Raw genomic sequence first — 24,704 nt, forward strand, 5'->3', positions numbered from 1 at the left:
GCTTGTGATGTTTTAGTTTTTCTTGAGTGTTTCTTAAAGCCGCCAAAATAGCTACAAGTAGTTGTACTATCAGGGCTGTCATGTCATTCTCAAATTTCACATCTTAAAACCCCTACAACTTCATAAATTTAAACTCCTGAAACAGTTCTCCTCTTGCCTGGATATACACTGCTATAATCTTCAGCCCTTATTCTTTCCACTAATGCAGTCATGGAGGCAAAGAGCAGAAATAAATGAGGTAGGGGGCAGGGGAGAGGAGGGGAGAATAGCTGCCCTCCTAGTTATCTTCACCCCGCACTGCTGCATCCCCATGCTGCTAATGTGTTCTCAAGCCCTTGCTTCTGTAGGGGCAAGTATCAAACTCAGTGTTTAATTTCTGATGTCATTCTGCAGTAAGATTATAGCTGCATTCTTCCAGCTCTTCTGCTTTCCCAGAAGCAGAATACAAGTTAATATGTTCCTCTGTACTTTACCTATTACAGTAGCCCATCATGGAAGACAGCGGTTCTATTCCCCATCACTAGAAATGTGAGCTGAATTAAATATTTATAGAGTATCTTTAAGCCAGGAAACTGCTACTGTAAAAACACCAAGTGGTGGTCAAATCCATACAACATTAGCAAAACATTAAAATTGAATCACTTTATTTGGACAGTGTTCAGCTGAGCAAACATAATAAATATAGAATCCCAAGCAGTCATTTCTGGCACGGTTAAGTTCCTCACCAGCTTGTAGGATCAATGTTCTTGAATGGTTGAAGGTTCCAGAGATCTTGCAAACTTGTTGAAATGCCACTGGTTTTGCAGGAGCCCACGTCCAATGCTTAGTATCAAACACAACTTAAACAAGTAGAACTGCGTTAATACAGCCATCATTTTCTGGATTGTTTGTTACTTGTGCATATTTCCCTAAAGAGAAAATGGAATTAAATGTCTTAAAGTAGTTCATACCATTAAAATTTTCTATGTTTGCAAGTTCAATCCCCAAGTCTCTTAAAAAGTGGAGAAATTCCCCTTCCAAAACTGAAATGTATTTTGAAAGCTAAATCTACCTTCTGCTGAGCTGCAAACTTAGGTTCTCAAAATATTTTATTCAGGCTGTTTTTTATAAATGGATCATTTGGAGTTCTGGGTAGATTTAGAAATAATTCATAGGTTCTGCTATAGTCTAAGTCACCATCTCTGTTAAAAGTTCAGCCTGTTCCTATGAAGATACTTCTACACAGAACTTCCACTGAAAACATAATATAATTGTTCATAGTTCAGATGGTTAGGTCTCTACAGACTTAAAGGACTGCTTAATGTGAGACATAGGCAAGCAAGTAGTCTTTGTTCTGAGCTTCACCTAATTTGATTTTGAAAGTGTAAATGGAAAGCCTAAGATTAAAACTTAAAACTTGTAATTTTAGAGCTGCCTAGCTTCTGCTATGGCCCAAACCTAACATTTAACAGTGAATCAATTATGACAATTTATAGGAAGTGGTCTCAACAATACATCAGGCAATAAAGATTTAAAACTCTTTAAAGTAGTTCTGCAGTATAGCTAGTTTAACTACTTACCCCAGATAACTTTTCCCCCTTGTGTCACGAGGCCAAGCTCACTCACGTTCACCTCAATGACGGTACCCTTGGTAATTACACCCAGCGTTGTATATAAAGGAGAAGAAGGATTCTTTTTTACACCAAGGATAGGTAGGCAAAAAGTAGCTTTAAGTTCAGGATGTGTCACATGTGCCTTCTTGAAACGTAAGCCCTGTTGCATAAGGAGTGTTAGAACAAGTTAATACTTGCTTTAAGCCCTCACGACTAATCTAGGTTAACACTTTTAGCATTATGTCCTCAGCTTTTTATGTTTTGAGACCAGGAAGAATGAAACAACCTAGAATACAGAATGCTATCTGCCTACTATAGAATGCCAGATTTGTTTAAAAACCTGATTAATGACAGGATAAAGCTTTCCATGTGTATTTTCAGGATGCCAATTTTTAATAGTAGTACAAGAGGAATACGTCCTACCTCAGATGGCTTCTGCTCCGTGAAGAAATGAAGCATTTATGGTGACGCACTTAACAGTGCTACTGGTTTTTAGGACTAGAAATTTTTCCTTTATTCTTGTAAAGCTGAAAAACCTTTCACATATTGTAAAATATTAAACACCCATCTCTTATAGCAGTTTCTATTTAGCAACCTGTGCTTCATAAAGGGTACTTTACCGTGAAGTACCATAAACTTCAGTAAAAATCTATCCAAGGCTTCTGTGTAAGATGACTGTCAGAACAGTAATGAGGTATGATCCAACAGGTACCCTGCCTAGTGATTCTGCTGATTCCTGTGAGGAAACAGGAACAGGTATTTATAGAAAAACTATGCTGTCTTAGTGAGTTTAATTGTTCCTCCTGTGCGCTGCTAGAGCCCAGGCACTGTTCCTGCAGCTGTGTAAGAAAAGGTCAGGCTGGAGGCACAGCATTTCCCTTGCTTATGGTCATGACTATGCTTCAAGCTTACTTAACAAGCCAGAAGGAGGGAGTTCTGGAGTCCTAGAACAGAGCTGGCTTCTGCAGCTGACAGAATGACAGTAGTTTGAAAAAGAAGCCTCCAACTTTAAAAGCTATTCAAAGTGCCTTTGCTGAAGACCTTCCCATGCTAATTTGACAGCTCAGAACTTTAAGTGACTGGCATCATCTGAGTTTTGGGAGTAAGAGCAGAGATTTCAACAGAAACTGTGATTGCAGGGGCATCACTCCACCCTCAGGCTATTCTATGTTTAGATTTCTGCAAGGAAGCTAATAGGAATGTTCTACATCTGTAGTAATCAAATGCATTATCACAGAAGAAAGTTTCCTTGCCACAGGAACTGAAAGCAGTAAGTCAAAAGAATTATTACTTAAAGGTTCTTTAAGGCTCAAGAACATTACCATTGGTCGAATGAAGCGTTCGTATTTAGGAGGCTTCCTAGTAAAGCCATCTCCAACAAAACAAACTTTGGTAACCATTCTTTTCCAGGCCTTCTTCTTTCTCTTTCCTGTACGAATTACTTTTAAAACTTCTGTTTCTCCTTGTGCACGGACCTTTGGCACAGGAACCTCCCATTTCCCCTGGAAGGGGGGGGAAAAAAAAAAGTCAATAGTCTTAAATGCTACATTGCTAAATGAAAGGGGACAACCAAAGCATAAGATAAGATTTCCCTAAAGAGTAGTGGTATGCTATACTTTTTATACAACTCATAGCTACTTGTTTTAATTAGCATTTAAAGTTATTAAAATCAAGATATTCCATATGCTTACTTTGTCCTAGATTGCTCAGTTACTCAAGATTTCAGATTTTGTACAATATCAGTGTGTAGACTTTGCTTGTAGGCTGTAAGTCACCTGAGCATCAGCAACACAAACTGGTCATTGTCACAATTAACAGTAAGTATCTGAATTTTAATACAGTTACTTACAGCTTTTTCTTTTCTTTTCTGCTTGATCATGTTAGAGAGAACCTTAGCCCGGGACTGGCCTTCTCTGTCGAGCAGGTATGCTGGTACAGCTCCTTTAGGTGTTTTTTCATCATTCTTTTTCTTCGTATTTCTCTTTTCATGCATCTTAATGCTGCAAGGAAAGAACACCAGTATTAAGAGTAGAAAAAAGAAAAGCTCATTTTTACATATATCCTTTAACTTAGCTTGTGCCTGCTCAAAATTTTCTTTTACGAGATATTTGTGAAAAAGTACATATTTAAGGAATAATCCTAAATAATTTTCAGAGTAAACTAGTAACTTCGCTTAATGTAACAACTGACAGACTGCATGGTGCATAAAAACTTGTCAATTCCTGTCAAGTCAGGAACACAAGATATGCATCTTATTAATGAATTTCCAAATGACTTAACACAAGCAGCCAAGCACTTTGAGAGAGAGTAGCCTTCTTCTCTGACAAAAAATAACATACTACTACTCTTCCGAGATTTAACATCAATGCTTACAAATCTGAGGAACGTGTGTGTGTGTGTAAAAGGGGTTGTGTTCTGTTAATTTTGAGGCCGTCTGGAGGGGAGGGCGGGTGGGAAGGCCCACAGACTAGTTAACAAGCCCAACACCTTTACAAGTAGCAGAGGAAAAGAACTGTCTACGCTTGGAAAACAACAAAAACAACACGGTGAACAGATACTAAGTTCGCTAGCCATAAAGAATATTGTTAACAGCTTTGACTTCAATTTCTGAACAACAGAGAGAATTTTTGGAAAAAGGCTTCTGTTTACCTATGCTCAATATTTTAATTTATCCTGGAAGACAAGCCTTGTGTTCTGCTCAAACGCTCTGTACGTTACTGTACTTTTTCTATTAACGGTGTTAAAAAAATGCCCGCTGCCTGTTGCTACGCTGATACAGCGGTTGATGTAAAAGCCCTAAGAACAGGCAGTCGTAATCCTGTCGCAGTGACATGGTCACTGCTGTCGCTAACCGGCTCTCCTCTTAAGGAATCCCTTTAGGAGCGGCGCTGTTAACATCCAGCGAGAAGAGCCTTCACTGTGGCAAACCCCACGTTCCCCTACGGCCTGAGCGCTCTTCAAAAGCACATGCGTGACCGACCCCCGCGGTAAGCGGTCCTTTCCAACGCCACGGACGTCGCATCCCGCCCTTCAACCGTCAGGATGGCCGGGCGGGTACTCACGTCTTCTTCATCTGTATCTTCTCGGCGTGCCGCTGCTTGTGGTAGAGCTTGGCCTTCAGCCCGATCATCTTCTTCGCCTTCCGCGACCGCTCGTGAGCCTCGCGGCCCTCCTTCTTCCTCCTCCTCTCGTGGTAGTCCAGGCGGTACCCATAGCGCTTGCGGTGCAGCTCGATGTACTCGTTCTGCGGCTGTGGGGCACAAGGCAGCGCCGTCAGCGGGAACCGGCGGCCGAGGGCCGGGCGGCCGGCGCCGGCGCTGCCCCCTCGAGGACCCGCGCCACGCGGCGGGGGCCCGAGCAGCAGGCCGCGGCCCGACGGCGGCACCCTCCGTGCGGGCCGCCGGGGCCCGCTCCGCCGCTTCACCGCTGCGCCCCTTCACCCCTCCCCCGCCCCGTCGCCGCCGTCCCGCCCGGCCGCCCCGGCTCCCACCATGGCGGCGGCCCCGCGGTCTCTCCCCGCGCTCCGCCGAGCCCTCCGCCCCGCGGCCGCCTCCGCAGCGAAAAGGGTGGGCCGGCAGAGAAGGGGCCCCGGCTGGAAACGCTTCCCCCCCCGCCCCCCCGGCGGCGCTTTGGTTCCTGCTGGCGGAGAGGCGGCGGTCCGCGTCCCCCGAAAAGCTGCGCGCCCGCCTTGGCGGGGCCGGGAAGGGGACGCGGAGCGGGGTGAGGCCGGAGCCGCGCTTTTTGCCGCCTGGGTCCGTCGGGGCGGAACGCGGGGCGGAACCCGGGGCGGTGAGGTGATGGGGCCGGCGGGGAGAGGAAGCGCGAACGCGCCTTCCGGTGGAATGGCGGCTGTCCCGGCGGGGGCCGGGGCCGCGGCCGGCCCGCATGCCCAGGCTTGGCCTTGTTAGAGCTCTTCCTCTGGAGAGAGAGGGGCTAAGGCGGGGGCCGGCGGGGTAGCGTGCCAGCGGTGCGTAACACGGCAGGGAGGGCAGCGGCGGTGTGGGCCCGGCTGGGCGGCTTCTAACGGGACAGCCTGAGGGCACCGCCGCCGTCCTGCTCCGCGAAGGGCAGCGGCGGCTCTAGGAGACGGGCCTGTGGCTCCTGAGACGAGGCGGTGGGAGCGGGCCGGCAGGCAAGCCTCCTTCCCTTCACGGGGAAACCCTACCCCGAAGCGCCGAGCCGCCGGAGCGGGATATTGCTGTCGCCTTAAATAAGCAGCAGCCAGCTAGCAATGCTTCTGGAGCCTCTGCCCTTGGGCTTTGTGTCGCAGTGGTTTTGGTGATGCTGAACAACTCGTCGTGTTTAACGCGTTCTGTTATTTCTGTCCCAAATACATGCTCTTCCTGCGCCCTTTCCTCCTTCAAAATCAGGAGAGTTATTTGTGCTTCACTGGTCAGTAGTCGGCACTCTAGAGCTTACCTGAGCGTGAGTGTGAGCTCTGATGTTAATTTTTCTGCTTTGCGATTTGCAAATTTCTTTGAGAAATCTATTTAGTGTTTGCGGGCATGCAGTTATGCTGCATTTTTAAGGCTTAATAGCATTACTTTTACAGATCTGACACCGATTTAACCTGCAAAGCAGTAACCTGGAAAATCGTAACTTGACCTAACTTGAAAAGCAGTTAAGTTTCATGATTGATTTGCGCGCAAGTCATATCGTTACCCATTTCCTGTCATAAATGTTTGGTTTACTTATCTTGGCAGGGAACAGTTTTAGAGATGGGAGCTACAATGTTAAGAATTACGAGGAAATTTTCAGTGAACGCACTGAAGTCATCGAGTTTGTGCAATGAGGTAAACTTCTTCCCAAATTTTGATACTTCCTCTGTGAGCAAAAGAAATACTCCGGTTACTCCAGCAAACCTTTTTTTTTTTTTTTTTTTTTTTTTGTCTTTCCTTTAAAAAATGGTATCCAAACGGAACGCGTAATTTCATGTTGGAATTGGACTTCACATAAGTCAGAATGTGGAAGTTGAATTTGTAGTTTTTCTGTAAACTTTTTTAGTTATCAGTGATTTTGATTACCTAACACTTGTCATTGTTAAATTTATATTATTTACACAAATAATTAGAAGTATTTAAAATACTGTGGCTACAGCCAACATGTTTTGATGCTATCATGAATTTTTAATGGGCTTCCCAAATAATATTGGGATTGGACTTGGTTTAAACCTCGGTGCTACCATCTTCATGCTTCTGCTTCCACATAGCTGGTATTTTGAGCTTATATAAATACCTAACAACAGTATCAGTTCCTCTAGATATTTTTTTAGTTTAGTTTTCTAGAACTGGCAAAAATGTAGCTACAAAGTGATTGCTTATAATGATTAATATTCCATATGAGGCTTTTTTTTTTCCTTTTTAGCATGTGTATTTCAGGAAGACAAAAATGAGAGTCATAAGTGTGACAGAGCAAAACTGCAGTCTCAGAAACTACAGTTCTCCACCAGGTATAAGATTAAATTATTCTCTTAGTAGTAAGGATTACTCTAAAAATGAGTAAGAATGCTTTCTAAGTTGTGTTTTGTTGTATTCTTTTGGTCATTATTTATAGAATTTGGTGTATGAAGCGCACAGAGCTTTAACAGCGCAGTTAAAAGGTTCAAGGACTGAAAAGAAGTGTTTTGTATTGCTGCTCTTTTCTCAGTAAGTGTATTGTATAAAGCCTTTAGAAAATAAGAAAAAGGAAAGTTACAGATCTATAAGGAGTCAGATCAGCTGTGAAGTGTGCTGGAACCTCTGTCCAGTTGCCTGAAGTATTCACTGGTTATCAACTAACTGATGATAGCCAGCATGTTGGACAAGGGGGGAAAGACAGGAATCTGATTAAATAGAAGTTTTAAGTTATCATTAGTTTATTTTCTTTGTAGACTCAGGATAAAAGAGAGTAAAAAGAATAAGATGCATAGAAAACAAAATTTCAGTTAAAGGCAATTTTTGCTGGTTTTTTGAGTAGCTACACTGAGATTGAATGGAAACCGACTGATATAAGGTAGTGTTGGCAGTCAGGGACGCTTTTTCTACATCAGGATGGAGACGGGAAAAAAATATTGGCAGCTGGTGGGTAACCAACTTCTTTTTAAAAAAAAAATTGTTAACGGATTCATCACTGTGTATCTTCGCAAAAGTCTTTAACCTGCAGTCATCTACATGAGAAGACGACTTACTCTTAATTGCTAATGTCAGCACAATCTCTGTTGCTACGTATTACTGTTTCTATGTAGTTGTCTATGCAATGTCCTTGCTGTCTACTGTATTTATCCCTGTTTTTTCTGTGCTGAATACTTGAGTGTGTCACATGGAGGCACAGCTTTATTCCATACACAGGAAGATACCGTGACTTAGACAAGCAAGAGATCTCAAACTTATCAATGTGTTATTTCGTGGGTTATTTTAGAAACTGGAGGGAAAAAGGCAGTGTTGATTGGAGTGTTTATTTGGGGGAGGGGAGGGGTGGTCGTGTGGGTCTTGGTGAATTTCCAGCCTGCTCCCTTGCTTCTCCTAAGATCAGTCTTCTCATCAGGATGTTAACCTATAAGATGCCTCTTTAATGTCTCTCTGGTAAGAGGGATGATCTGTAGATGGTGAAGGAATGTTAATTTAAATATTGTTGAATTCTGTTTGGCCTATGAAAGATAAACTAAAGTGCTAGGAAAGTGAGTTCCTGAAACGCAACTTAAATAGCTTAAGTAACTGAATTATGGATTAGTTCTATAAAAATTTGGCTTGGTAGCTTATTTTCCAACTAAATAGGGTGTGAGAGAGGAAATATCTTTCAAGAAAATACGTGTTTAAAACTCCTCAGTCCCATGTTTTCTTAACCTAGGTTAGTTTATGTTTTCTCCCTGAGAATTATGCTGTCTAGCTTCAGCATTTAAAGGAAAAATGACTTTTGAAATTTGTTATCTAATAGCCAGTTCAGATGAATGTCAGCATTACAGTTGTCCTGAACTGTGGCATGTTTTGTTATTGCTTCTGCAAAGTAAGATTTTACTGTGCTGATGATACTTTTCTGTGTTGACTTTTTCCTATTGTTTCTAAATTACAGCCGTTTTGAAGAGTTTCTCTTTTTTGAGAGAGAGATTTACTGACAATTAAGTACATATCTTTAGAAATTTGAAGTGGTGGAGATTACAGATTGTCATGGGTTGTGGCTCTGAATCTTTTTTTCATAAGTTTTTTAGGAGTTTTCTTAAATATATTTAATTTTGTTAAAATCCATCATTTCTACATTGGGATCAGTCTTACAAATTGTTGTTTTGTTTTGTTTGTCTCCAGGGGATGTTAAGTCTCTGCGTTCTGTCATTAATCCTCATATATCCAGGTATGTCATGCTAGCTTATTTTTCAGATGCAACTAGCAGTCAGAGCAATTGATGTGATAAAAAGTCATGGGTTGTTGCTATGCCCATCACATGTATAGTTCATGTGCATGTTCTAAATTAAAGTTAGTACTTTTACTTTACTTTTATCCTTCTGACATTTCAATATAGAATGGTTGTTGGTGTTGGAGAGGTCTTGGACTGTCTCTTGTTTACATCATCAGAACCAAAACTGGACACTTTGGGAAGCTCTGAATCCGTGGTGGTTTCTGGGAGCTGAACAAGGTGGAAGGGATGTCTTGGCAGCTAGACCACTGCTGTGGGCAGGGCTGTATACTTTGTGTTAGTGGGAGTACTCAGCGGTGTTAAGTGAGGGCCTTAGTAAGGAGGGCAAGGTAATTAGGGGCTCAGGTGCTAAGAAACGGCTTCAGGGTTAAGTTCCCTTGGAAGACTGCTTCTGTCCTGAGGGCAAATTCAGCTAGCATTAATGGTGAAATGGGAGCTGATCGCAAGCCTGTGATGTGCAGAGCTAGTGAAGCAGTTTTGGAAGCTACTGGCGAGGCACTTCAGAGTGGAAGACTTGGCTGAACAGAATCAAGAAAACTTCGTGGGAACTTGGGTGTTATATTTGGGGCATAAAGGGTATATATGCAATGGATTGTTTCAGGCACCAGGAGTTAGGGATTGGGGTGGACGAGAGGGTGGAGGGGCTGCTTCTGTCTGTGGGGAGGGCAGATGGGTGAGGATGAGGCCAAGAAGTGGCCTTCCCCTGAAGTGAAGCATGGAAACCTGTTCCAAAACTCTTGAGTACTACTGACCTGAAGAAAATCCACCATTTCAATACTAACGTACTTCAGTACCAGAATGTACGCTGTATCAGATATGCAACACAGGAAGAATGTTATTCATCTGCTATGCTATTCTCAGTGAATATTAATTGTTTATACAAGTAACAATATCACTGAATAAAAAAAATGACCGCAGTAAAAGCAATGTTTTCACATTATGCAGAATCCGAAACATTGGCATTATGGCCCACATTGATGCAGGGAAGACTACGACAACGGAGAGAATGCTGTATTATTCTGGATACATAAGAACACTTGGAGGTTAGAAATACTTTTTGTATTTCAGTAGGTTTGAGAGATTTAATAGTGTACAATAACGTGCAATGCATTTAGAGGTTGCTGGTGGAATACTTAGCACAGAAGCCAGTTGTTCCAAAGTTGTGCTGCAGTATAATGAAATTTTAATGCACATTCCATTATGTTCTAACGCAATTGTACTTTGAGTAATCATAGGTTCATATTTTCCTTTTACTTTTAGTGCATTGATTTGCTTAACACTTAATTAGAGGTTCTCCTTGTTTTACTTGTTGCTCATTGGCTGTTTGGTAAAGCTATTTCTTCAGTTCTCTTTTGACCTGTAAAGAAACCAGATTAACAAAAAGTTACTATTTCTTTTGAAAGCCATAGCACAGGAAGAATTCCTTGCATCAACAACTCTCATAGAATTCTTCAAGATTGAAAGGGTCACAGCAGCCTGCATTTGTGCTACCTTTTGACCTTTTAAATTTAGTTCCCTGTTCTCTACTGTGTACGGGAATGGTAGAAGATGCTGGGCTTGTGGAGCAGTTGAACATGGTAGCCTGCTTGTTTAAAAACTTGGTAGCCTGCTTCTCTTTTTATTAAAAATAAAAAAAACCCCATGCAAAACCCAACCTCTTACTTATCTTTTGGGGGTTTTGTTGTTGGTTTTTTTTTTTTTAACTTTAACTAATTATCTTTTAATTACTGAATTTTAAAATGTCACATTCCATACAATGAATGCAGCGAGGTTTCTTAAAACTGTAGTTTGTTCGTGATTTTGGACTTTGCTTTAGTTTTCAAGTTTCTCATGGTGTTACTAGGATTAAGAACAACAAAAAGGTTGTTGGAGTTGCTTGTCTTTGACTTACAGAGCATTTGTTCTCTGGAAAGGGAGCCTGGTTAAATTAGCTGACATTATCATTTTATGAAAAAGGCTAGTTTTCATAGCTTATACATATACAAAAGGGACAGTATTTCCAAATCTCTCTCAGCATCTGTATTCAAAGACAATTTCAGCTTTTGAATTATTTATCTACCCATCTGTAATCCTGCTTCCTATTCACAGATGTTGATGATGGGGACACAGTGACAGATTTTATGGTACAGGAGCGAGAACGTGGTATTACCATTCAGTCTGCTGCTGTTACATTTGACTGGAAGGACTACAGAATCAATCTGATTGACACCCCAGGTACTACACTTTAGCAGTACTCTCATTATTAGGGGAGAGTAGATGAGGTGGAGTGTTGTAGAACCTAAGTCTTAGTTTTAAATACAATGTGCTATTTAATTGGTTTATTTGTGGCAGTAAAAAGGCCTATACTGACCTCTGTTCAGCTTTGCCTCATTATTGTTTGCTGGTGCCTAATCTAGCTTGTTTAAAGTGACCTCACACATTTCCACACTAAATTGCTCTCAGTTCTGGGATTGTAATGTAACAATCTTATGTGTTTCAAGGACTGATGGTTTTATTTCTCTGCAAGTGAAGACAGGGTTGTTCTGACATTTAAAAAAAAAAAAAATTGTAATGACCTGTTGATGTTGCGTGTTTGATTTATGATGGTATAAAAGGAAGATTGTTTTTTAGGTCATGTGGACTTTACAGTGGAAGTTGAGCGTTGCTTGAGAGTCCTGGATGGAGCTGTAGCGGTGTTTGACGCTGCAGCTGGTGTTGAGGTAAAAAGAACTGATAGATTTTTAATTTTTTTTTCTAACAAGTTAAATCAGACTGAAATAATAATAATAATGATAGTACAGAGATGTTGCTCTGTATTATCTCTTTTGATGCTTTGATAAAAATTCAGCTTCAGGAAGCTGAGTATTTAATTTCAAGTGCTGTTAGTATACAGGAATTTCCATGGTAATAAGGGGCAAATAAGTGGGATTCCCATTGAAGTCGGGGGGGGGGGGGGGGGGGGGGGTGTTTTGTTGCTGTCCTTTACAAATGTTGATTGAGGTGAATGCTTCTGGCTAGCTCCACCAGTGGAAAGAAATGAATATCTGTTCATTTCTCATTTTCAGTTTTCATGTAGAAAATGAGTAATTTTCTCTGTCCCCAATGGCCTATTTAACATGCCCTTTGGGGCATAGTCAAGAAAAGGTGGAGGCAGGCTGGAGTTTGACTTTATAGCATGAGATGTTTGAGCAGTTCAATCCTGTAGAGAAGTTACACATTGTGAAATCACTGTTACATGGGACCTACCTTCTTGACTTGCTATTGAAAAGCTTTTAGGAGCCATCATATATGAACCTGAACTGAATAAGAGCCCCCACCCCCAAACCCCAAACAATTAGATCTGCTTGTGGGGTTTTTTTTCTGAAACTGTAGGAAATTCTTGCATTATTTCCATGTATTGGTAAGAGACTATTTCTGAATCTGAACTGATTGTCATATATACCTGTTCTAACTTTCAAATAAAACTGTGTATCATAAATGGCTCAGCAGTACACAAATTACTAGCAAAACCACAGTAGTTTTTAGTGTTGTATGTGTAGCCACAGAAATGCTTGCCTGTGTGTGCTTAAGTATCTCGGCAATGAAGTCTTAAGTCTCTACATTACAGAGTTTTTTCCATATATATCCCGTGTAATGCTTAGTTTCTCTCCATGTTCCCTTGCCTGTATGCCTATGTGCCCTTAGTGAAGGACAGTGAATGGCAACAGCTGGGAGAAGAGACAAAGTTGCTTTTGGAGTTCATCTGTACTGCTAGATAACAGGATTGTTGCAACGCATTCAGCATAGTTCCTTTCTGTACTCTGAACTCGGTCCCTCATCAGAATTCGGAAGTGTATAGTTCAGCTATGGACACTAATGTTTCCGTTTTGTCTTTTGCTTTAGGCCCAAACTCTGACAGTGTGGAGACAAGCGGACAAACATCAGATACCACGAATTTGCTTTTTGAACAAGATGGACAAAAACAGGGCAAGGTATTTAGACAGTTATTTTAATCATTGCTAAAAACCTCTTAAGAGAATGTATCTAATCAAGTTAAAGTTTTTCCATTAAGCATAGAGCAAGCCAATTATGTTAATACTTACTATATACGTCTTTGATTATACAGATGCATATTTTTGTGTAATTTTAGGAGTAGTCAGTAAATAAGGAATGTTAAACCTATTTTACTATATCATTAAGTTTTGTGTAACTTAGTATCTGTTGTTTTAATATAGTTTTACATATGCTGTTGAGAGTATCAAACAAAAGTTGAAGACAAAACCTTTGCTTTTACAGGTAAGCTTAGAAATTAAATGTTTATTTGCTTTCTTTTGAATGGAACTCCTTTCTTAATTTTTTGCGGCTGTCTAAAATCCCTACTTTATTTGCAGTTCCCCATTGGGGAAGCCAAGACCTTCAGAGGACTGGTTGATGTTGTGACTAAGGAACAAATAATTTGGAAACCTACTTCTGATTTGGATGATGGGAAAAATTTTGAGCAAAAGCTGCTGCGGGAGGCTGATGATTCCAACCTGTTCCAAGAAGTCCAGGATGCCAGAAATACCTTAATAGAACAAGTAAAGTTCTAAAGTAAATACATAATATATTTAAACCCATTATTTAGAACAGTAGAAAAAATAGGCTGAAAGGGACCTCTGGAGGTGTCTGGTCCAGTGATCTGCTCAAAGCAGGGCTAACTTCAGCATTAGATAAGGTTGCTCAGGCTTTGTTCAGTTGAGTTTTCAGGTCTCCTAAGGCTGGTGATTACAGTCTGTTTAGGCAGCCTGTCACAGTGCTTGATCATCTTTGTAGTGAAACATCACTTCTTTTTGTCCAATGGGAATTTACAATGTTGCAACCTAAAAAGGCGCTGCTTGTCCTGTCCTTGTGTACCTCTGAGGAGAGTCTAGCTCTATTTTCCCTGAAGCAGGCCCACCACCACTACCATTTCAAGTAGTAGGAGACAGCATTTGCATCCTGCCTTAGTCTCTCCAAGTTAGACAAACCCATCTCTCTGGGCCTCCAGCTGCACTCCAACCACCTTAGTCATTTTCAGCTGGACTTCCCACAGTTGGTCAGTCTCTTTTGTGCTGGGGAACCTAAAAGCAGACAGCGTTTTAGATGCAGCTTCACAAGTGCAGGGTAGAGGGTACTGACCACTTGCCCTGATCCACTGGCTATGCTCTTGCTGATGCAGCCCAGTATGCAGATAGCCTTTGTCGCTGGAAGGGGATGCTGCTGACTCATGCTTTCTTGTCCAGCAGGGCCCTCTGGTTGACTTCTGCAGAGCTGTTTCCTAACTAGTTGATACCCACTCTGTATCAGCGCATGAATTGGTTCTGTCCCAGGTGCAAGATTCTGCATTTGTCCTTACTGAACCAATTTCAAATTTCCTTCACTTCCTATCTATCTGTCAAAGATGCTTAATGGATATTGGAAGTGTTAATATGTGATGGCAAAACATGCTGAACAGAGAGTTGGACTCCCTAGCTGTACAGTGCGTGCATAAAACGGAAAATACTCCCTGCTTTATAAATAGGGAACTGAAGAAAGCAGATGCTAAATTTATCATTCAGTTGGCTAACATGGCATCTTGTACTGTCTTAGATGCCAAAAGATACTTGGGACATTCACATAAGGCCTGGCAGATGTAATGACCCAGAACCTGCAGGATATCCATACCCTTCTGGAGTGGCAGCTAGAAGCTGGATAGGATGTTGCAGGGTGGTCAAAATGGTACTAAATACTGTGTTAGGGGTAGCTGAATTCCACCATAAATGTTGTTCCAGATCTGTCCAAAAAGTCTGTGGGAGAGATGAGAAAAGAACAGTATAAGTACTTCTTTAACATAAATTGTCATACTGTGAAGCTAAGAAAGGTAATAGAAACTTGGTCTACCTGATACCAGGTTTTGCATGGTTGACAGCTCAGAAGGGGTGAAGAATGGAAGAATTAATGGAAGTGAAAGAACAATTTGCCTGTTGAGCAGTGCGAACATTTGAAATAGTTTGTCCAAGGTGTTTTTCTTCTCCCCTCAGCTGGCATTTTAAGATCCCACATTATTTTGTGTGATTTATATAATTATATTGGAAGAGTTGGTTGTACTTGAGAGACTCCAAGTAAGTCTTCTCTGCAAGTAAAAAGTTGGATTTTTTTTTTTACGTTCTATTTGCTTTTATACAACTTAGAAGTGTAGTAGTGATTACATTTGAATGCCTACTTCTGTAAGCAAAAATATGGGAGGTTAACAACTACGTTTATCTTGGATATCGATCTATTTTGCTGGAAGCGCTGCCCTCCATACAACTTTGAATAACATTGTGTGCGTGCATGAACACATGATGCTAGGCTTTCAGTTTCCTTTGAAACATCAGAATCGGAGAGATCCGTTTTATATTGCTCTGAGTTCAGTATAATGTATACACAGTCTGGTTTTCAAATTTCCAGGTTTTAAATGGGGATGTTCTTCCTCAGCCTCTTATCTTAAGAAAGGTGTTGTCAGATAGAAAACTTTGTAAGAACAGTTTTGGGTTTTTCCTCTGGTTTCTGGGCCCTTGCTGAAGAAGGAAGGGGTGGACCAGTAGCTTTCTATCCTATTAATAGTTCTTATCAGCAACACTGTAAAATTTAGTAGTTCTAATACCAGCCATCTTGCACACTTTTCTTTCACTTAATTAAATGAACGCTTTCCTTTATCTCTCATGTTTTAATTATTAGCTTGGTTAGACTTCTAATTGCTTATCAGTGATTCATTTCAGTATTTGGTCAATTGCTGTCGTAGCCACTAGAGGGGGCAAAGTGCCTTCCTGCACTTAGGGTGTCCCGAGTCTATGACAGTGCAAGGTGTGTATGAGAGGAGGTTAAAAGAGTAGTTAATTTATTTATCAAGCTAAGTGGTACAGTTTAAAAACACAGATGAGTTCTTGGACCTCCAAGCCTTTGCCCTGAAGAAGGTCAAAATGCCCTGAAGGCTTGACTGTTTCTTCCAGCTGTGCGTATCTGTTGGCTCGCAAAGGTTACTTGGTGCTTGTTTCAGACATTGCCTTGTTTGCAGATCTGAAATACATTCAGTTATACCCTTCATGGCTGTCACTGTTCAGCTGCAGGCTTTTTCAGTTTCAGGGAGAAGTACAAGAATTCTGTCTCCCACTGATGTTCTGCCTGTCAGCAACTTTATGAGTTGATTTCTCCCCCCCCCCCCCATCCTTTGTTGAAACCTTCATTTCCCTAATTTTCTGTGGCTTGAGTTTATGATCTCTGATGTCTTTAAAGGCTTTGTTCCTGCTCTGTTTAGCTATATGTCCTAAATAACTAAGATTCGTGACTTATCTGTGAAACTGCTCTATGCCAAATAAGAACTATTCTGTTGAAGGTTGCAGATCTGGATGATGAATTTGCTGAACTGGTTCTAGGAGAATATAGTGAAAATTTTGATTTAATACCAGCTGACAAGGTAAATTTTACATTTCATTATTTATAGACAAGTTTTTACTAGTTGTTATTCTGAAGGGCTAGGTTTTTCTTCCTTTGGCATATGCAAATTATGATTTTGCAGATGTGCATTTTTTATCAACAACAAAAAAGTCACACCAGCTTTTGTAGTGAATTTAAGACAAAGTATATTCTACTTAGTGCGAATTTTACATGATAATGCACTAACTATGATTCTCAGACATGGTAGGCACAATTTTACAGGTAGGGTACCTTTGTTCAGGAAGGTTGGGTTTTTTAAAGTTAGGCTGCTGTGAAAGTGTTTAGGGGAAGGTGAATGTTATTTCCAGGTAGAATCAGTACAGTTTCTTTCTGAGCTGCTGATTCTTACTAACAAAAGTAGCATCTCAACTGCTGTGGATTGGTTGAATCTTCAGATACTGCATGTTTAAAGTGGTGAGGTACAACGTTCTGAATTAAAAGGGCTGTTAGAAGAAGAACAAGAACAGCTGCAGATCTGCATGAAATGTTTAGAAGTCTTCAAAGCAGAGTCTTCTGTTTTAGCATCTGAATATTTGGGTTTATAGTTTGAAGCTCGTTAAAAGCAGTGAAAGGAGTTTGGATGAGTAATGTTATATTTGAAAACATACTTCTTAACTTTGGGGGATTTGTTAGCAATAGTTGATAGCTGGAATGCAATTTAAGGCTAAACTGTAGTTCACATGTTAACAGAAAATAATTATTTTTTGTAGTTACGGTCTGCTATCCGCAGAATCACGCTAGCTCGGAAAGCGGTGCCTGTGCTCTGTGGCAGTGCACTGAAGAACAAAGGAGTGCAGCCATTGCTGGATGCTATTACTATGTACTTGCCTGCACCTAATGAGCGTTCATATGAGTTCCTGTAAGTACAAGGAGGAAAGGAGGGTCAGGAAAAAGGAAAACTAAATAGGAAAGCATAAAAGGAGAAAATGAAAAACATCAACAAAGCATTCATATCTTTAAAAATGTTTATTGTTTTTAGGTGTTAAATAACAGTAAAGATGTGCAGACATAAAAATACACTTGACTACTGAACGTGCTTTGGTCAGTGCAACTGGAATTGTGTGCATTTATCTGCAGTTGTCAGACTTGCAGCTTAGAGTTCTGAAGTCTGTTTTTAATCTCAGGATATTGCCATTTTACAAAATTGGGCTCTAGGGATCATCTTTAGTATTGGCTGAGTCACATGACATCTTACGTACCCTACTGGAGCTGAAACTGCTTAGGTTAATATTTTTTGGTATAAGTGATGATTTTTAAAAATCTGCCTCTATTAGTATTACAGTAAGAAACATATTGCTTCTTAAATGAGTGGAAATTTAGTTAAATGTGAGTTTGAGTGGATTAATCCTACAAGTGTGCTTTTTGTTGTGCTTTTTATTTTGTAGACAATGGTACAAGGATGACCTGTGTGCCCTAGCATTTAAAGTTCTCCATGATAAATGTCGTGGCCCACTAGTTTTTGTTCGTGTTTACTCAGGTTCACTGAAACCTCAATCAGCTGTATATAATATTAACAAAAGTTGCACGTGAGTAAGATAGATGTGTGGTTTAGTGTAGCACTGGAATGTCTGTTAAAGTCCTGAGTAATTCAAGAATTTCATTTTCAGGGAAAGGATGAGCCGGCTGCTCCTGCCTTTTGCTGATCAGCAAATTGAAATACCGTCACTAATGCCTGGCAACATTGCCCTTACTGTTGGGTTAAAACAGGTAATGGAAAACACTGATTCTGTAAGAGAGCTTGTTTCACTAATGTGCTTTCTTGACCTGGCAGATACAGTGCTGATTACATGGAAAGGACTGAAAGCTGAAGGTGTATTTTAGTAGGGTTCTGAGCTTGTATTTATATTGTAACTCTTAAAATACAGTGCAATGCCATGTAGGGACCTCCTGTGGGGAAGGAGAGCATGTTCTAAATGTTACCTAAAAGCAACAGCTTAACTTAAGTTGAAGTAAGTTTGTTTCATGCTTGCTTCTTTCTATTAGTTTACTAATTCAGTGTTTTATTGTCTGAACCGGCTGCATAGGTCTCATTTGCACAGATTTTCTAAAATGTAACCAACTTTTGCAAGCATAAGCAAATTTTCATTTACCAATACTGTTCTTTGTGGCTTTATATCTTGACTGGTAAGTTAGATTTAAAATGCAGTGAACTGGACAAAGAAATGTTAGTCTAAATTTAAGCACAATTTTTCCTCTTCCAGATCATTTTAGTTATTTCAAGAGAGAACTTAGAGTGATTGTCTATGAATAAGTAAATAAGTGGCATTTATCACAAGTAGTTTTGAGGAAGAGAAATGGTCAGGGTTTGTGGTTTTTGGTTTTTGGTGTTTGGTTTGGTTTTGGGTTTTTTTTCCCTATCCCCTCCTCTCCCCCTCCTGTGTCTTGTGGGTCACTGGGTGTTCATCTATAGAGTGCCACTGGAGATACCATAGTGTCATCAAAGGCTTCAGCAGTAGCTGCAGCACGCCGAGCTGGAAGGGATGCTGGGGGAGAGAAGAGGTCTACCAGTGACGTAGAGAGCCTTCTGCTGGCAGGTGTTGAGATCCCTGACCCTGTCTTCTTCTGTACAATTGAACCTCCTTCAGTGGCCAAACAACAAGGTACAGTGTAGCTACCTGAGAATATGATCAGATATTCTACAATTGAGATCTTTAAGCATAACCATATTCTCATCTGTAAGGAACAATGCTCATCCCTAATCCATGCACACCTGGTTGCATGAGTGAGTTGCACAAATTCATTAGTCCAGTGATCTAGTAAGGCCCCTTGTGGTGTTTTGCACAGATGATATATTTTAGATTATGGTTGTCAGTATCCTCTGCTATTACTACATCAAGCAGTACTAGTACTTTTCTAGTTTTTGTGTCTAGAAAAGTAGTGGTTCTTCATTTTGAAAGAAGAGACGGAAGCACTTTCATTTTCTACTGCCATGCTTAATTTTGCTGCAGTCACGCTGGTGTGCTGTACATAGTATCCTGAGTACAAATAATCTTGAAACATGGTGGGTTTTTTTTTCAGTCAGCACTCACATTTTTACTCTATGTGTAAAGTCTTTGCTTACCAAGACTTCTGTGTGTCTAGTTAAGGTTCACCTATGCAGTATGACCTGTAATCTTACTGCCTTTCCCTAGAATCTGTACCAGAGAACTTGGTTATTTGACTCTTTTTGGAAATAGGTACTTTAAACTCTGTATCTTCATTCGAACAAAGCTGAGCTTGGTTGGGGGTGAAGAGGAGGAAGGGTAAGTACCAGTGTAGTATGATGGAATGGAGGAGCAAGGTAAAATGCAGATTTGGAGCAACATGTCTGCAGGCTGAGCCACTGGGTTGTAAGGAGTTCCTGTTTTGGGGGAGTTTGGATGTTTTGTTTTGTGGTTTTTTTGTTTGTTTTTGTTTTGTTTTTTTTTTCCAAAGACTGCAAGGGAGATAAATGCAATCTCAGCTGTGAGTTAATCATTCTGCAGCTGCTTTCCTGCAACTGCTTTCCTCAGTAGTTAATGAGGAATCAGAAAAAAATAATTTGCATTTGAACTTTTTCATGTTCAACTCATTTTGAAATACTTAGGTAAATCATGTAAGAGTTAGTTGAGAATTTGTTCTTACCTGTAAAAAGGGAGCAGTACTTTTTACCAACTTGATGAAGCACTTACAGTTTCTATTATGTCTTCATACGAGTACAAAGTACCACTCTGAAAATGGTATTTTTAATAATTAAATAAGCACTCTATAGCGTGCAGTTAATTTGTTGGAGACAATCTGAAGTTGCAAGTTGCTTGTAATTTGAGCTTACTTTGCCAAAATCTGTGCTTCTCTAAGGTCCTTTTGATTCCTTCTGAGAGTAAGATTTGGCCTTATGAGGAAAATAATGTTAGACTTTCTCAGTGATTCTCAAATTACTGAAGTCTCTTTAGATATAATATTTGATATTTATGTACAGAATTGGATAATGCATTGAACTGCCTTCAGCGTGAAGATCCAAGTTTAAAAGTGAAGCTAGATCCTGACACAGGACAAGTAAGATGAATCTTCTATTGCTTACCTTATAACCAAGCTCTATTTTAGAATTGTCAGGACCACCCTTCAGTTAGGTCATTTACGTATTGAGATTTTCTTGAATAAAAAGGACCCTCTAAATGTTCATATCATAGATGTACAAAGTTCTGTGCATCAAACTAAAATGAAGCCTTGTGCACTTGTGCTTTACAGAGTAGAGGAAGTCATCCTGTGCTCTGCATGTTTTTGACAGTTCTGTATTTTAAGTTTTAATTACACAGTCTTCAAGATAATGTAAGATGACTTTTTTTATAGTGGTCACAGTAGAGGTAATTACCCCCCCGGTGTTTGTGTCAGATGACCTAAAGCAGTTTTCTCTCTAGGCTCCTTTGAATTTGAAATATTTCTAAGAGACTATTAAGAGCATGCAAGCCCTTGCTTAAGCAGTTTGTATTGAAATCTGAGTTCTGCATTTTTTTCCTCTTCTCTCTTAACTCTTCTCCTACTAGACTATTCTTTGTGGCATGGGAGAACTACACATAGAGATCATTCATGACCGAATCAAACGTGAATATGGAATTGAAACTTATTTGGGACCTCTTCAAATAGCATACAGAGAAACCATCCTAAATGCTGCCCAATCTACAGGTAAAATGAGCGAATAGAAGGAACATCTTGTTTCTGGTTTTGCAACTTGATTTACTTTAAATGATCTACTGAGTTACTTTCAGATCAATTTTGTGTATTAGGTTTTTTTTCCAACTGGTTGTTTCGCCTTTTTTTCCCCCTGCAGATACATTGGACAAAACAGTAGGAGATAAACGACACTTTGTAACTGCAGAGTTAGAGGTGAGGCCCAGGTTAGGGGAGAGAGCAACGACAAAACCCGTCATCGAGTACGCTGCGAGTGTCATTGAAGCGCTACCCCAAGAACTCCAAGGAGCTATAGAAAATGGAATCACCAATTCATGCATTCAAGGTAAATGAAGTGCTATGACAGCTGTACTGGTCTAACATTTCTGTAAGAAGCAATGTAGTATTTTTCTAGGAGGAAAAACTGCTTGGTAGCTTGAAAACTGGAAGATAGTACGTATTAACATTAGATGCAAAGGAAAATTCTGAAATGTTCTTGACTACAAAAATTGCCAAACACTCCTTTCCCTATGCCAGGAATGGAAGTCAGCATGCCTTTGGTTTTAGGGCTGATTTCTTCTCAGTCACTCAACAGTGAGCTTGGGGTTCTTTTGGTTTGTTTTTTTAATCTGGTATAAGAGATAAGGCATTTACGTGATGACAACATGTAAACCACAGTGGTGTGACAGAAGTGGTTTCAGAGGCCAACATGTACATACCACGCTTCTGTTAGAGTTACTGATGGGTTTTTTGGGTTTTCAAATATGTTAAATCATGAAAGTATACAGTAATAAGCCTTACCTAATTGCAAAGTATAGGCTTTCTAAAGGACTAAAAGTGTCCTTTATGTTAATAATTTGTGACTGAAGAACTCTCCCTTACAGTAAAATTAACAGGCAGTGGATTGATAAATGAGAATTACTGTAGAAGCAGCAGCACGAGGTGTTTTTCTCATGTTGCTTTGTTGAGTTGGAAAGCACCTCTCATCTCTGGCTGTGGAATGAGTCTTGACTGTGTGCTTTCTTCATACTCCTCGAAGACATTTCAGAACTGTGCTGTCTCCAGCCTAGAATTCATGCCATTAAGTGCTTTAAAAATACATAAATAAATAAATAGATCTGGCTATGTTCTCTGTAGGAAGAAAAGCTGTGTGTTTTTTCTCGGATGTGTTTCAGGTCTCCCATCCATTCTAATACAGTTTTTGGTCTGGTTGAGAGTGCTGGGTTGGAGGGAGATAACCTACCTAGGACACTAGACATGGTTCATCCCTCATGGAATTGAGTTAACCCTGCAATTTTGGTAGTGGGTTAGTATCAGGCTTTGCTGTGATCACAGTGTGTTGACAAGCGCACTTAGGAACTTCTGGTTCTGAAAATTATCTGTGCTTTTGGTAAAGAGAGTAAGAAAGTATGAGTCTAAATTCCTTTGTCTGTTTTGGCAAAGCTAGGTAATGACAAAATCACAAAATGAGGAAGAAGACTAGTAGTCACGCCCTTCAGGGGGAGGAAGGGGAAGGAGGAAAGTGGGAAGCTCCAAATTAATCCTGAAACTTTTTTGCATGTGTCTTAACATTCTGAAAAACAGATATGCCTTTTTTTTTTTCTTTTTCTTTTTTTTTCTCTCCTTCCCTAGGACCCTTGCTTGGATTCCCAGTTCAGGATATAGATGTGACAGTGCAATCGCTGACAGTGCATCCTGACACCTCCCACACAATGATTTCAGCCTGTGTCTCCCGTTGCATGCAAAAGGTACAGTGAAACTGTAAGCTGCCGTAGAACATAGTAGCATGATATACTACTGGGGAAATACATGTGTATCGGCATCTGTTCTTCTCTGACAGCGTAATGCCCTTGCTGGGGACTTTATAGCTTTTGGAAGTAGAGAATTTGAGAAGCAGTGTTAGCTTGAGTTATGCAAGTACTTATGTCCATTTTCTGAGGGGAAAAAAAAAAGGGAGTCAACATAACTTTCATTACCTTCCATGCAGGCTTTGAAAAAAGCTGGTATACAAATACTGGAGCCCCTAATGAACATAGAAATCACAGTAAGTGAAGATCATCTCAGTGCAGCACTCGCTGACCTTGCACAGAGGAGAGGCACTATTCAGGAAATCCAGAGTCGTCAAGATAACAGAGTTGTGGTTGCTGCTGTTCCACTAGCAGAAACAATGGTATGCAATTATCTTATTAATGGTAAAATGCAAATCTGCTCTTTATATGCGCAAAAATAATTAGGCTTCCGTTCACTTTTCTTCTTGTTATGGATGAGTAAGTTTGGAATGGATGTTTTTTATTGTATTTAAATTACTGAAGGTCTGAAGCAAGTGCCCACAAATCTAGTAGTGTTTTTGTACCTGATTCAGATTGTTAAACCAGCATGTTTTCAACTGTAAGTAAGTCAGAGAAGTAGTAAATACTACTAAAACAGGTTTTAGAGAATAGTATTTTAAGAAGTGTACTAGGTTGACTCATGCATGCATTGCACTTCTAATACAGTAATATTTAAAAATTAACTTCCTAATATGTTCTAGTATACTTCTGACTCTCTCTCTCTCTCTCTCTGACCTAAGCAGCCTTCTGTGCTAACTTCTATTCCTGTATCCTAAACTGAGTGACATATGTTCTCCATTTTGCCCAGGGCTACTCCACAGTTTTGCGTACTCTAACATCAGGCTCAGCAACCTTCACTTTGGAGCTTGCCAGTTACCAAGCCCTGAACAGTCAAGAGCAAAGTGCACTTCTTCAGAGAAGGATGGGGCTGGTATGATTGCTTTACTCTGTAGAAAAGTAAAGGTATTTTCTATCCACCCTGTTAAATATCTTCAAGAGCCTACTTATGTACACCAGTACGTTCTGGGACCAACTGGTTGTGGTAAATGATAAATTAGCAGCTGTACGAGCAGACTGTGCTTTTAAGTGTCCAAGGGAAGGTTCAAGAGACTGCGTTCTTCTGCCATGGCCTTGTAATTGCAAAGCAGCCGAACCAGAGATGCAACCACACTTTGCTGCTTTGCAAATTCTTATCTTACAGGTATCTGCAATGAGAAGTGGTGCAAATTCTCTTCATAGAAATGAGTGCTATGTGCACCTAAATGTGCCATTAGGACCGCTTCTTACTTTAGTAAGTAAAGTTTGTGAAGTTCATGTCTATAAATGAAATTACAGTTTTGGCAGTCTTTATCTTGATTTGCTTTCAGCTGAATAAAAGAATAGTAGGTTAATAAGCATTTTAAACTGTACAACCATAAGTATTACTTAGAAATACTTCCTGTATTGTTAGAAACCAATCTGAACCAGAGTTCAGGACTTCATGCTACCTGAGTTTGCTTTTTAGCAAATAAGTGGAATGGATACTTCTGCAAATTGAGTAAGATCTGTGCAAAAAAATACAAGACATGCAGAGTTTGCCCCTGACAGCAATCCCTACCTACCACCCTGGAGTATGGTGAGGGAGGAGGGTTTTTTTGAGTGATTTTAAGCTGTAATGGTTCTGATTTGCTATGTGTTGCAAGTCAGTTCTGATTTGTAATTACCTGGTTACATAGAAAAGTGGCAAATTATAAGATACTTTGAAATAAAAAGAGAAGTTTCCTCTTTATTTAAATAGTGTCTTATGTTTATTTCCCCTCAACTTTAGAATGTAAGGAAACTGGAAATGAAACTCCATGGT

General features: G+C 40.2%; 3 protein-coding genes across 7 annotated transcripts in view; 1 reads left to right on the plus strand and 2 right to left on the minus strand.

Moving 5' to 3' along the window:
* HMGCR (3-hydroxy-3-methylglutaryl-CoA reductase) overlaps positions 1–24,704 on the minus strand; it is a 319,565-nt gene that overhangs the window by 244,644 nt on the left and 50,217 nt on the right. The window lies entirely within an intron of this gene.
* NSA2 (NSA2 ribosome biogenesis factor) lies at positions 628–5,454 on the minus strand. The gene is made up of 6 exons (XM_069777671.1): positions 5,083–5,454; positions 4,655–4,842; positions 3,442–3,592; positions 2,915–3,094; positions 1,560–1,752; positions 628–908 (listed from the first exon to the last, which is right to left on the minus strand). The coding sequence occupies exons 1-6, from the start codon at positions 5,083–5,085 to the stop codon at positions 841–843; spliced, it is 783 nt and encodes a 260-aa protein (XP_069633772.1). The 5' UTR covers positions 5,086–5,454; the 3' UTR covers positions 628–840.
* Positions 5,291–24,638, plus strand: GFM2 (GTP dependent ribosome recycling factor mitochondrial 2). Of its 5 annotated transcripts, none has more exons than XM_069777661.1 (21): positions 5,291–5,312; positions 6,296–6,385; positions 6,957–7,041; positions 8,870–8,915; positions 9,924–10,021; positions 11,067–11,192; positions 11,589–11,677; positions 12,840–12,928; positions 13,172–13,232; positions 13,328–13,513; positions 16,309–16,389; positions 17,120–17,268; positions 17,795–17,935; positions 18,017–18,116; positions 18,820–19,009; positions 20,347–20,423; positions 20,912–21,050; positions 21,196–21,381; positions 22,668–22,783; positions 23,023–23,205; positions 23,673–24,638. In XM_069777661.1, exons 2-21 carry the CDS (start codon positions 6,311–6,313, stop codon positions 23,799–23,801), a joined length of 2,346 nt encoding a protein of 781 aa, XP_069633762.1. In that variant the 5' UTR covers positions 5,291–5,312; positions 6,296–6,310; the 3' UTR covers positions 23,802–24,638. The 5 variants fall into 5 exon arrangements, with proteins under 5 accessions (XP_069633762.1, XP_069633760.1, XP_069633759.1 ...); XM_069777659.1 differs by lacking the exon at positions 5,291–5,312 and adding an exon at positions 5,422–5,559; XM_069777658.1 differs by lacking the exon at positions 5,291–5,312 and adding an exon at positions 5,859–5,984.

Source organism: Haliaeetus albicilla, chromosome Z (assembly GCF_947461875.1).
Source record: "Haliaeetus albicilla chromosome Z, bHalAlb1.1, whole genome shotgun sequence".
Classification (NCBI taxonomy): domain Eukaryota; kingdom Metazoa; phylum Chordata; class Aves; order Accipitriformes; family Accipitridae; genus Haliaeetus; species Haliaeetus albicilla.

What these genes read in the sequence shown, in the direction of transcription:
- NSA2 (XM_069777671.1), bottom strand. An exon ending in AGAAAAGAAAAGAAAAAGCT is followed by an intron (nt 3,095 to 3,441) that starts GTAAGTAACTGT and finishes CCCCCCTTCCAG; the next exon opens with GGGAAATGGGAGGTTCCTGT. An exon ending in AACGCTTCATTCGACCAATG is followed by an intron (nt 1,753 to 2,914) that starts GTAATGTTCTTG and finishes CTTATGCAACAG; the next exon opens with GGCTTACGTTTCAAGAAGGC.
- GFM2 (XM_069777658.1), top strand. Translation starts at nt 5,874, where the DNA reads ATGCTGAACAACTCGTCGTGTTTAACGCGTTCTGTTATTTCTGTCCCA. An exon ending in TTACTGTTGGGTTAAAACAG is followed by an intron (nt 18,117 to 18,819) that starts GTAATGGAAAAC and finishes GTTCATCTATAG; the next exon opens with AGTGCCACTGGAGATACCAT. An exon ending in TTCCACTAGCAGAAACAATG is followed by an intron (nt 23,206 to 23,672) that starts GTATGCAATTAT and finishes CATTTTGCCCAG; the next exon opens with GGCTACTCCACAGTTTTGCG.